Source organism: Glycine max, chromosome 14 (assembly GCF_000004515.6).
Source record: "Glycine max cultivar Williams 82 chromosome 14, Glycine_max_v4.0, whole genome shotgun sequence".
Classification (NCBI taxonomy): domain Eukaryota; kingdom Viridiplantae; phylum Streptophyta; class Magnoliopsida; order Fabales; family Fabaceae; genus Glycine; species Glycine max.
In genome coordinates this window covers 37,611,017-37,624,445 of record NC_038250.2, presented here as the reverse complement: position 1 = coordinate 37,624,445, position 13,429 = coordinate 37,611,017, and the positions used below count along the sequence as shown (strand labels likewise).

At 38.4% G+C, this 13,429-nt stretch overlaps 1 protein-coding gene across 1 annotated transcript; it reads right to left on the bottom strand.

Moving 5' to 3' along the window:
• Positions 1-257: 257 nt before the first annotated feature.
• On the bottom strand, positions 258-887 carry LOC102663894 (uncharacterized). Its single transcript, XM_006596767.1, has one exon. It carries the CDS (start codon positions 885-887, stop codon positions 258-260), a length of 630 nt encoding a protein of 209 aa, XP_006596830.1.
• Positions 888-13,429: the final 12,542 nt, after the last annotated feature.

Sequence of the window (13,429 nt, the reverse complement as noted above, 5' to 3'; positions counted from 1 at the left end):
CTTGCGCTTAGCGAAAGGACTGATTTTCAGAAGAAAAAAATTTTCTAAGTTCTATTTCAGTCCTTTTCTCAAGAATTTGAAACCCTTATATCTATCATTCAAAAACAAGCTGATATACCCCAATGTAATGATTATGAAGCAAGTTCCACATTATACAATGCTTAAAAAAAACAAAATAGTAGAAATTAGAATTGGGTTGCCTCCCAGGAAGCGCTTCTTTAACATCATTAGCTTGAGGCTTTTACCTCAATGGGCGATCAAATATTGGTCCTCACCTTCAAGACTTCTTCTTCAACCTCCATCACCAGCAAGCAAACATTATGCTCTGGCACCGACTTGTTTTCTTCAAAAAGATCAAAATTGATCTTCTGATCTTCAAAACCCGTCTCCAGTGTCTTTCTTCCCATATCAATTATGCAACTTGCAGTTGACATAATGGGACGTCCCAAAATGACTGGAACCTCATGGTCTTCCTCCACATCCATGACCATAAAATCAGCTGGAAAGACCATATGTTTCACTCTTATCAAAACATCCTCAATTACTCCGTAAGGTCTTGTGATGGATCGGTCAACAAGTTGTAAAGTCATTCTCGTGGGCATGATTTCCAACTCTCCCAACCTTCTACACATGGAGAGCGGTATTAGGTTGATACTGGCTCCCAAATCAATGAGAGCCTTTCCCACATTGACTTCACCGATTGAACAAGGAATAGTAACACTTCCAGGGTCCTTATGTTTTGGTGGAAGAATTCTCTGTATTACAGCACTGCAGTTTCCTTCCACAACAATATTCTCCTGGTGGATGTATCTATTTTTCCTCGTCAACATATCTTTCAAAAATTTCGAGTAGAGTGGCATTTTTTGCAAAGCTTCCCCAAAAGGCATAGTTATTTCCAATTTCCTGAAAATATCAAGAAATCTCGCCAGATGGAGGTCCTTGTCTTTCTTGGAAGGTACCACAGGATATGGTACTTCTGTATCCTTATTTGAAGCTTTTTCTTTCTTCTTTTCTCTTGCTTTCTCACTTCTACTCTTTTCTTTCCCTTCTTTATTTTTTTCAACTTTTTCTTTTTCTTCATTTTCTTTTTCTTTTTCTACCTCTATTTTTTTTTCTTGGTCGTTTATTTCTTTCTCCTCGACCATTATTGGTTTTCACTCTCCTGACTTGTCACATCTGTTACCTCCTCTTTCTTTTCCTCAATGCCATCCTTTACAACAATTTGTTTCTCCAAAGCCACCCTATCTTCATCCTCAACTACCAAAAGCTTCTTGTTTCTTGTCATCACAGCATTACATTCCTCTTTGGGATTCTTTTTTGTGTTCGCCCCAAAGCTATTGGATTACTTTTTAGCTAATTGTTTGGCTAGTTGGCCCACCTGGATCTCAAGGTTCTTCAATGCTGACTCAGTGCTTTTGTGATTTGACATGGTCACCTGCATGAATTGAGTCAGAGTCTCCTCCATCTTGGTTGTCCTCTGAAAAATGTTAGGCCCTTGTTGAGGCGGCCTGTAGGAAGGTCCACCCTGGTCTTTGTTGAATTGATTACCAGGGTGTGATCTCCACTGTCCTTGTTGGTTGTAAGGACCCTGCTGGAAACTTGAGAATCCACCTTGATTGTATCCCTACCTTTGTTGATTCCCCATGTAGCTAACCTCTTGCGTTTGCTCTTCAAAAGGAATGCAAAGGCCAAATTCATGAGTACCACCACATATGGTACAACCTGTAACCTTCAAAATAGAAGGTTGTAAAGGTTGACAATTAGACAAGTTAGTTGGCAACTTACTCAGGGTTTCTGTCAAGATCTCAAGTTGCCTAGCGAGCAACTTATTTTGTGCCAACACAACATCTTGTGATGATAACTCCAGTATACTCTTCTTAGTGGGTTGATGTACTCTATCACGTAGAATGACGTGATCACTGGCAGACATGTTTTCAATCAACTCCGTTGCTTATTCAGGGGTTTTCAGTTTTATTTTCCCCCCTGCAGAAGCATCTAACAGCTGCTTAGATTGCGGCCTCAGCCCATCTATGAATATGTTAAGCTGGGTTGGCTCAAAGAGTCCATGGGTGGGGGTCTTTCTTAACAAACCTCTAAACCTCTCGAATGCTTCACTTAGGGATTCATCAGGGAACTGATGAAATGATGAAATTGTAGCTTTCCCTTCCGCAGTCTTTAACTCGGGGAAGTATTTCTTCATAAATTTCTCAACAACTTCTTCCCAGGTCTTCAGACTGTTATCCTTAAATGAATGGAGACACCTTTTGGCTTCTCCTGCCAAGGAAAATGAAAATAGGTTGAGTCTAATGGCTTCATCTGGCACGCCTTTAATACTTACAGTGTTACATATTTCAATGAATAATGCCAAATTTGCATAGGGGTCCTCATTTGGTAATCCTTGGAATAAGCTCCCCTGTATTAAATGAATTAAAGAATTAGGGTAGTTTATGTTGTGAGCTTGGACTCCCGGACGTGCGATGCGGGTAAAGAATTGTGGTATTGAACTGCTTGAGTAGTCCTCAAGGGTAACCCTTTGCTGGTGTTCATCAACCATGATAACGGCTTTTGGTAAATATGTCGTGGATTCCCTTGATGATGGTGAGTCAGATAATGTAGAATCAGAAAAATGAGTTTCTTCCTCTAGAATGGAAGCTACTGTCCTGTGGGAGATCTATGCATATAAAACACTAACAGAAACAACGGTTATCCAGTTCAAGAAGAAAACAAATATGAATCGAAAGCAAATATTCACAGTTAATCAAAGAATAAAGAATAGACACCTAGGATTGAACAAACTTTCCAAATAGAAAGAAGTTCCCTGGCAACGGCGCCAAAAACTTGGTCGAACCCGGCAAGTCCACCAGATCGTGCAAGTAGTATAAAACGGTAAGAACCGAGTATTGAACTCTCAGGGAACTTGTGTTACATGGTAAAGCTATATTTAGTGAATAGGTGTCTTGTATGAAAAGATATGTGTGGACTATGAACATGTATGTGTTAGTCAGTGAAAACGACTAACTTTTGTGTATAAAACTTGTATAAATTGTATCAAACTCTCCCAATTTATGGTTATTTTGTAATGTTATAAGTATTTTCTGTTAAGTGTAGGTAATAAATACTTAGTATTTTCATTTTGTGTGTTTAATAATCATTTTCTCTCAATTTCAGGTTAATTAGGCAAGCTTTGGAAAAGGTTGTTTTCACCTTCTCGCTAAGCCAATATGTTGGCTTAGCGAGCACCCGCTAAGCGCAACACTCCTGGGCTAAGCACGAGGAAGAATCCAGAAGAAGATGAGTTGTATAGGTTCGCTAAGCGCACCGCTTCATCTCTCTAAGCGCACCGCTTCAGTTCATCCGCTAAGCGAGAAAGAAGCGTTAAGCCAAAAATCACTAACGTGCGCTAAGCGGTCCATACATGCGCTAAGCGCACGAGCACAAACAAGGCCACCTATTTAAGCCTGAAATCAGATTTTGTGAGGAAAGTTTGGATTGGGATTCAGAGCTTTGCATGTCTAGGGTTTCTAGAGAGAGAAAGGTCCAAGTTCTAGAGAGTTTTGAGAGATTTTGTTGTGTGAAGATCTGCAGAGACCAAAGCTTGAAGCAGGAGCCGGTTTGAGAGCTTGAGATGGGTTTGTGAGTGATTGTGAGATCCTAGAGGTGAAGGAGACATCCTCACCACTTGTATTTTTGCAATCTTTCATCTTGTTCTTCTCTTTGTTGTTAAGAAGGCTTCCTGGTATGGAAAGCTAAATCCTCTGTTGGATCTTCCCTGTAGGTACCTGATGTAAATGCATTTCTATCTATTTAATGATGTTTTGTGTGTTCTCTGTGCTATCTACTTTTCATTCCAGTATGTCTTTACCTTGATCATATAGATGCATGCTTTGTTAGGGTCATTCAACAGTGGAAACTGGTCTGACTCTAAAGTCCTTGATAGTGCAGGGCTGAGTTGTCATGCTTTCACAAGGAATCGGGGTGCGATAAGTTAGTTGAGTATGTGTGTCTTAATGTGGTCTTAGTTGAGTTTAGTCTTACAAGAGGAATCTGCGGACGATGCTTGATCAGGATTAGGCTAAACCATCATGAGGAATCGAGGTTTAGTATCTCAGGAGACACCATAAGAACGCATGAGCATTGTTAGATAGAGAATATCATTTTAGCATCAGGCACCTATTAGGAAGACCAACGTGTTCTCTACTTGTTTTTACAAACCATTTCTCTCGTGTGAGTTTCTTTCTTTTTGCACAGATAGTTTATACATTTGTTCATATTCACACTTACTTTTACACACTAGGCGCCTATTTGCTGAAATAGCTTACCAAATAACACAAGTTCCCCAAGTGTTCGATACTCGGTTTTTACCGTTTTATACTACTTGTGCGATCCAGTGCACTTGCTGGAAGCCGAACAGTATATAAACTAACTATTAAAAAGGAAAATCAAGGGAGTAATGATGTGTAAAGACAAGTAGACAACGTGTTGGTCCTCCTATTAGGTGTCTGATGTTATAAGGATATTCTCTACTTACAATACTCCTGTGTTCTATGGTGTCTCCTGAAATGCTAAACATTGATCCCTCATGATAGTCTAGCCTAATCCTAATCAAGCATCATCCTCAGATCCCTCTTGTTGGACTAAACTTGACCAAAACCGCATTAAGACAGACATACAAACAACTAGGTTACTGTACCCTGATCCCTCGTGATAATATGATAAACTAGCCCTGTCCTATCAAGTTCTAAGAATCAGACCAGTTCCCACTATTGAATGATCCTAACAAAGCATGCATCTACGTGATCAAGGCAAAATCATACTAAAATGACGTACTAATAGCACAGAGAACACATAAAACATCATTAAATAGATATAAAGATATTTACATCAAGTACCTACAAGGAAGAACCAACAGAGGATTTAGCTCTCCATATCTAGGAAGCTTCCTTTACAACAAAGAGAAGAAAAAAATGAAGGATTGAAGAAATACAAGTAGTGGGGATGTCTCCTCCACCTCTAGAACCTCACAATCACTCAAAGACTCATCTCATGCTCTCAGGATGGCTTCCTCTTCGAGCTCAGCTCTCTACCAGTCTTCGCACAGCAAAAGCTCTCAAAACTCTCTGGAACTTGGACCTCTCTCTCTCTAGAAATCTCTAAAAATGCAGAAGCTCAAGGAAAAGCCCAAACTCCCCCTCCATTTTTTATTTCAGGCTCAAGGAAAAGCACGTGTCTTCTCGCTTAGCGGGATGAGCTCTCGCTTAGCGCGCATGCACAACTCATCCTTCTTCCACATTCTTCCTCGCGCTCAGCCGTAAGAGAGGTGCGCTTAGTGGATGGATTGCTAAGCCTGCAAATTGGCTTAGCAAGCAGATCAAAATCATCACTTCACAAACTTGCCTAATTAACCTGAAATTGAAAGGGAATGATTATTAAATGCACAAAATGGGAGTACTAAGTACTTATTGCCTATATTTAACAAAAATTAATTACAACACTACACAATGACCATAAATGGGTGGAGTTAGATACAATTTGCACAGATTTCTTACACAAAATTTAGTAGTATTTATCTACTAACATGAACCAATTAACAAACGCCCCTACCATACCCGCCAAGAGTTTCTCCCAAATCATTTTCCCTTTCTTGGCACACATGTGATGACCTTGTAGGGGACAGACGGGTCTACTTTCATGACGAAAAGAGTGGGAGACCAGCCATACATAAAGAGCGGGTGTGCAACAGACAATTCTCGCCTACTCTTCTCGCATCTCCGGTCGAACATGTCATAGGCATCGGCCAAAATAGCAACGATCGGGCTTTCCTTGTTGTGCTGATAAGCAAGAAAGGCATCGATTGCTGCTAGATCCACTAGCCCATCTACATTTGGAAAGAGGACGATCCTAAACACCAATAGTGCTAAAACATCAATGAATGAAGTCCATTCTCCTTGATCTGCCAAAGCTTTTACTTTCTCTTCCAAGTTCTTCCTTGGTATCCCAACCACCCTATTTCTGTTTTTCTTTACTCGGTCCAATTCTTGTGTCGAGATTTTGACCACTTTTGATACTCTTACCATGGAGGGGTATAACCCAGAAAATAGATACGGCTTCCTCCTAGCGGGCATCCCTAAATCCCTTCGAACTCTTCTACAGTCGATACCAACTGAAATGATGTAAGTTCCATTGGAGCTTGTAGGCCTAGGATCTCCTTCATCAATGGATTCCTTTGCTTCTTGGAAGATGAATGGCAGCGGAATGGAGAAGGAAGGGAGAGAGGAGACGCCACTTCAAGGAGAAGATGAGTCTAGAAGAAGCTCACCACCATAGGAAGCCATGGATAAGAGCTTGGAGGAAGAAGGAGATGAATGAAGGGAGAGGAAGAGAAGAGCACGAAATTTTGTGCTCTAAAAGAGCTTTGAAATCTGAAGTTTAATTTTCAAATTATCAAAGTTGAAAAAAATTCACACACATGACCTCTATTTATAGCCTAAGTGTCACACAAAATTGGAAGGAAATTTGAATTTCAATTCAAATTTCACATGAATTTGAAATTGAATTTGTGGAGCCAAAATTTCACTAATTATAATTAGTGAATTTTAGTTATGGTTCAGCCCACTAATCCAAGATCAATTCCAAGATTCTCCACTAAGTGTGCTTAGGTGTAATGAGGCATGTAAAGCATGAAGGACATGCACAAAGTGTGACTATATGATGTGGCAATGGGGTGTAGTAAGCAAATGCTCTCCTCCCCCTCTAAAATTTAATTGGATTGGGCTTCTACCAATTCAATTAAATTTTATTTCCCAACACAAACATCAAATATTCACTTAATGCATGTGAAATTACAAAACTACCCCTAATACAAAAACTAGTCTAGGTGCCACAAAATACAAGGGCTGAAAAATCCTATATTTCTAGGGTACCCTACCTACATTATGGAGCCCTAAATACAAGGATCAAATATAATGACATCCTAGTCTAATATGTACAAAGATAATTGGACCCAACCTTGGCCCATGGACTCAGAAATCTACCCTGAGATTCATGAGAACCCTAGGGCCTTCTTCAGCAGCTCTAGCCCAATCCTCTTGGAGCCTTTTGCTCATGGCTCTAGTGACTGGTCCCTTCCTAGGGAGGATTGCATCATGAAAGTCCCCAACTGTGAAGCACCTTAGTGGCTGGTCATAGTACTGAGTGAGGGATGCGATGGCTTCCACGGAAACTTCTATCATAGCCAAGTCCTAGATTTTCCTATATGTCTTGCGGAAGGCTTGATGTTGAACTTGATCCATCCGCTGCCCTAGCTCTCGCAAACTGGCTACTTCTAGGCTCTTGATTTTGACATGTGATAACCTTTTCTTAAAAGAGGGTGCTTAGTTCGATCTCATGTTTGCTAGAATGAAAAACTCTGCTGAGCAATACTTAGACACCCTATCATAGAGGAAATATGATGAATGCATGAAGGAATGTTTATGCTATCCATGACTGTAAATAAACTTTTACAAAATGTATATATTTTCCCCAATTTATGGTTCTTTTTGTAGGATTGTAAATAAATTTTGCTTTGTTTTTATCTGTGCTCAATAGAAGCCTTGTGTATGGAATTAATGTCAATTTCTCTTCAATTTCAGGCAAAACGAAGTTATTTTGAAGAAGTGCTAAAGTTGATGTCTTGCTAAGCGAGCTCAATGCGCTTAGTGAGTGTCATCCGCTAAGCAAGGCATCAATGCGCTTAGCGGATGGGAGGAATCTGTCACGCAGGCACGCGCTCAGTGCGTCATCAGCTCGCTCAGCGATTCGTTTGTCACCTTCCAGGCTTTGCGCGAGTTTGGCACTGAGCGAAAATTCACTTACTCGCGCTAAGTGCGAGAATGGCGCTAAGCGCGACGTCGAGGTCAGTGAGCCTTTTTTTAAGCCTGACTTGCAGAGAATGTGACGAAGAGGTCAGAAGAGAGCGTTGAATAGCCGTAAGAGCTTGAAGAGTGAAATACACAGAGGCAAAGAATAAACCAAAGAAGCCAAGTTTTGATCTTTTAGGAAGATTTGTGAGTTTTTGAGTGATTGTGAGATTCCTAGAGATGGAGGAGATATCCCCACTCCTTTCTAAGTAAGCAATTTCTCTTAATTCCTCTTCTTCATTGTAAAATGAGCTTCCTTGCTATGGAAGGCTAAACCCTCAGTTTGGGGATTCTTGCTGAGTAACTGATGTAAACTTTTTCCCTATCTAATTAAGGTTGTTTTATGTGTTCATTGTTTCTATCAGTACTTTATTATTGCATGCTTGTGGCTTGATCACCCATATGTGTGTACTGTTAGGGGCTTTAGCATGGAAAGATGTATTCTCTCCTTAGAACTTGATAGAGCAGGATTAGGTTACCGTATGTCTGGACACGGAGTGCGGTAATTTAGTTTTTATTATGTTGTGATCATAAAGCTGTTCAATTAAGCTAAGTTCAACAAGAGACGTCTGCGAACAAAGTTTAATTAGAATTAGGCTAATCTCACGAGACATCGGTGTTTAGTACTTGAGCCTTCAACATAGAACACAGAAACATCTTTAATTATAGAAACATCCTTAATTGCATCAATTTGCTCAGTAAGAGGACCCAACGCCTTTAGATATTTGTTTTCACACTTACTTGCTCACGTATATTGCTTTGTAATTAGAATAGAACATACTTTTACATTCATTCGCAGTCATGATTTCTATTTGCAAATGTCTGCTTATTGAACAAACCTTTACCAAATGAACAAGTTCCCTGAGTTCGATACTCGGTTCACATCATTTTAATTATTTACTTGACGACCCAGTGCACTTGCCGGTAGATTTCGCATCCACACAAACAAGTAGTAGCCTGGGGAGCGAAACAATGACAAAAATGCATTTTATTTATAGACATAAGAGCCCGGAATACCATCTCTTCTTACCCACAATGCATTGGGCATCATGGTTCATTCACAGCCATTACCATGGTGCCCCATGCATGCAATTAAGAAGGTGATGCAGACCATCTGACCCCTCGTGACAAAATGATGAGACAAATGCAATGCATGAGTGACGATGCAATATGAGTACGCATGCGTGAAAGCATGTGGTTGATAGCACAAAGAGAAACATAGTAGACAAATAAGCATGGTAACACAATCAATTAATGCCGAAATGACATAACAACATGGCAAGCATAGGACTGACACAGACAATTACGATGTCATAAAAATGCATGGACATATCAAAGAAGCAACACATTGTGTTTGCTCCATGTCCCTAAAATAGGAACCTAATGGGAGGGACTAAAGGTTCGCTACTTAGTGATAACCCCAAAGGTGGTCGCACATATCTTTCACATTTCTAGAGATATCATCCTCTTTGATATCAAACATTATGGCGGTAGGGACTACCAGTGACAACGTATCATCAAAGATAAAAACTCTAGATGAGGTTTCACAGCCATCAAGCAAGTCGGAGACCCAGCATGACCACAGATCAACCTCTACTTCCTATATTTCCACGGACCCGGGTATAGGGCCCAATACCTCACCGTATGTGCAAAGGTGTATGTGCCATGTGTGCATCAAACAAACAAATATTTATAAATGCATGTATTAAGTAAACAACCACACCAAATACAAAAGCATCAAAAGAGTTATATGAACACAGGAGCATAAAAGAAAGATAGGTAAACAAAACAAAGAGAAAGTCATGATAAATATTGCACACAGATTAAATGGCTTAACTCTCTAAAAAAGTCCCTAATGGAGTCGCCAACTGTCGCAACCTACCCTTCGGTAAGAGGGCGAAGCGAGACTCAAGGGTGTGTCTTCCAACAAAGGAAAACGTGTGGGATTCGCCACCAACATTTATTCGAGGAAAACGTTAGAAAAACCAAAAAGGGGTCCGCGAATTTAAAGAAAAAAAAAGGGTTCAAGAGTTGTTTACGTGCGGGAAAGGTATTAGCACCCACGCGTCCATCACAAAGGATGGCAGCCTTTAATCGAGTGTGCAAAATCATGACTTTAATATTTATTTATTGTTTCCTTTTTTATGTTTTTTATCTTTTGGGATCGACAAGAGCATGGCCCTTACTCTTACGTATCCTCAAGTGCGATGAGGAACTCAGACCTACGTAGTTCTTTAAAAGTAAGAAAAGTTGTGCGTCGAGTTTCTTTTAAACTTTTGAATGGTTCATTTTAACCAATAAGAACAAAAGAGACCGTTAAGGCGTTGGACCTTGAATGGATTCAAGCAACTTTTGTGGATAAAAGCTTGGTTACATGTTGATTTTAGCTTTGGTTTCACTTATATACTTTCAAACTCATTAAAAGATGACTTGTGAAATAAATGATCGGTTGATTTTAGCTTTACATGAAGAAATGAGATCACTGATGGTAGAAGAATAAGATGAAGATGTGCAAAGCAACAAAAGGGACCCCTAAGGGTGCATAGAGAAAATTCAAAACCTTAAAATAAAAACTAACCAGTTGACAAACGAAGAACGATGTAGGAATCGGTCATGATTGTGATTCGGAAGCGCCTCGGCCTTGTTTTTTCTTCTTATTTCTCCTTCTTCTATCTAATTTCACTAAATCCTTTCAATGTTGAAAGTTTTAACCCTTTACTTCAGCCCTCTCACACCTATTTATAGGAAATGAGGGCGCATGGTTGAACAGTAGCTCACCCAGGTGAGTTGTTGCTTCAACCTGAAGTAACCTTGCTCACCCAGGCGAGCTGGTTACTTCACCCCTAAGTCTTCTAGGGGGGCCAGGCGAGCTAGAGGCTAGCCTGGGTGAGCCAGAAGTCTGAAAAGCCCTCCAAATGACCCTTTTGCCCTCCCTTTTGGGTATTTTTCGTAGTATTCTTTTCCGAAATGTCGAAAAACCTTTCGGATTGCGCAACAACTGGTGTCAAGCAGCTCAATTCGTCTAGCAAGAATCAAAATGTTAGTAAATTATCGTCCCCGGACGAAATTAGGGTATGACATATAGTATACAATTATTAGGGCATGCATGAATTTTCTGATACTCCATACCCATCAAACAAAATATCTTCTTCGCTTGATAGTAACCTTTTGGCAACGTGTTTTCCTCTATAAGCATATCCTGCACTACCTGAAGCACTGAAGTGAAGCTTTTACCACTCCACCCATATATGGCCTTAACATTAACCAGACTTAACACTACTGAGAACAACGTCAAAGGCTTCTTACACCCCAGATACAAAGGTTTCTTCCAATCACTTTCCAATGTATCATACATAGGGGCATATGCTTGCTAAAAAGACTCTTGTCCATGATCACGAATCATATCCTTTAATTGATCTCCTATTTCTACATCAATCGATTTAGTTTGAGACTCCCTATGCATGTCTGTCAATTCACCATGCCATATAATTCTTCGTAATCCCATTACACAAAAGATGTTCCCATATGTCGTCAAGTACTTGTCGTCTCCAATTCAAACAGTTTATACAAGGACAAAAATATTTTTCATCCTCATCCATTCGACTTCTTTTTGAAGCAAATTACAAGAACTATTCAACACCTTCCTCATACGCAGGGTTGATGCGACTTGCATTCATCCAACTTCGGTCCATCTAATTAATAACTCTGTGATACTCACAAAGCTAGTGATTCCATGCATGAAAACCTTACTTTTTTCATTAAAGGTGTGACCCTATCCCATTTAGGAAGACATTTTTTATAGCAGACTCATACGTAAAGGTTAACTTTATTTTCTTAGATTTGATGAAATTTTGACAACATTTTGCATTGATCTCCAAGTACACGACATGAAAGTGGTGACATAAATTCCACCACAATCAAGTATGCACCTGGAGAACAAAGTGAAATGCACTAACCAAAATTTCATCAAATTTTGGAAAAGAAAGTTGACCTTTACGTATGAATCTACTATAAATAAATGACTCTTACCAAATTGTTCAAACGAACAATTCAAGATTCAATACAACGATTAATGCAAATTGTCTACAAGAATCATTATACTGAATCTCAAATAGGAATCTAAGGTTCACTCATGATGAACATAACTTGTATATAAGATAATAGTCATTAATCACACTCAACAAGTTATAAAAGCATTGGTAACAAAAAAGAGCATCAAAAGTTTATGAAAAACATTTGTACCTATGATGATGGTCACTATAATGTCCAACAAGGAATGTTGTGATCATGATGCAAACAAGAAAATGAAAAGTGCCTACAAATTAAAGATTTGAATGCTAATATGAGTAGCAACGTCTAGTGTTTCTTTTTAATACCAAGAAATTAAATATTTGAATTTAATACCAAGAAATTAAAGATTTGAGAAGCAACTAACTTTCAATTCTCCATATATCCTAACACCTGCTCACTACACATTCCTCACCACTCATCCTTCTCCTTTCATACCTCTTAATTATGGGCATATCATAATTTAAGACTAGTTAATCATTCAAATGGTTCATCGGAACTATTAAGTGATTCATGGTGTAAAATAAGACCAATAGTCAAGTCCACTGACACCACATACCACAACACAAGAGAAACTTGGATATATAAAGTAAGACTTTACATGAAATGAACAATGACACTTGAGAATGAATGAAGGTCCACATGGATTGCCATTATATCAACTAAATCTATCATGAATAATGCATTTCATATAATATACTAATTAAGATTCATCTAACTATATTATCAGTCAAGGAAATGTTTTATAAATAAAATACAAGGATAACCTTGTATTAGCTCTCAACCATCAATTAACCAATCAAAAAGGAGAAAAAAAAAGGATAACCTTCAAAGGTTTCATCAATTAACCAATCCAAAAAGGAGAAAAAAAAAGTAGTTGTTCAACTTAATTAGCTCTCAACCATGATCAAGCTTTATGGTACTTATTTTTAGAAAATGGGTTTGGATCTAACCTAACATTGCCAAACCAAATTGTACAAATGGAAATCCAAATCTTGTAATGACCTAGTGATCATTTTTTATGAGCTAGTGATCAAATTAAACAAACATCAATTCAATACTTTATTTTTTGCTTTTAATATTATTTTTTATTGTTCTCTTATATATAAATGATCTTGGAAAAGGAGATAAAAACCCATGCTTGCAAATAAAATATTTTGTTGTTTACGAGATTTAAATTCAAAAAACTATTTAAAAGAGACAAACTTTTTATCACACACTCAAAAAATACTTTTTACAACTAATATCAAATTATGCTTAGAATATCTTTTTTTTGTTATAAACAAAGTTATAGAATCAAGCATAGTTTTTTAATATTTGATAGACAACTCATATCAATATAAGTTTAAAATAATTAAAAATAATATTACTCCAATTTTGAAACAAACACTACTAGAAAATAGGGTTTTCATATCGGTTATTAAAGACTTTCAATATCAGTTATTAACCGATGTTGAAAGTACCAA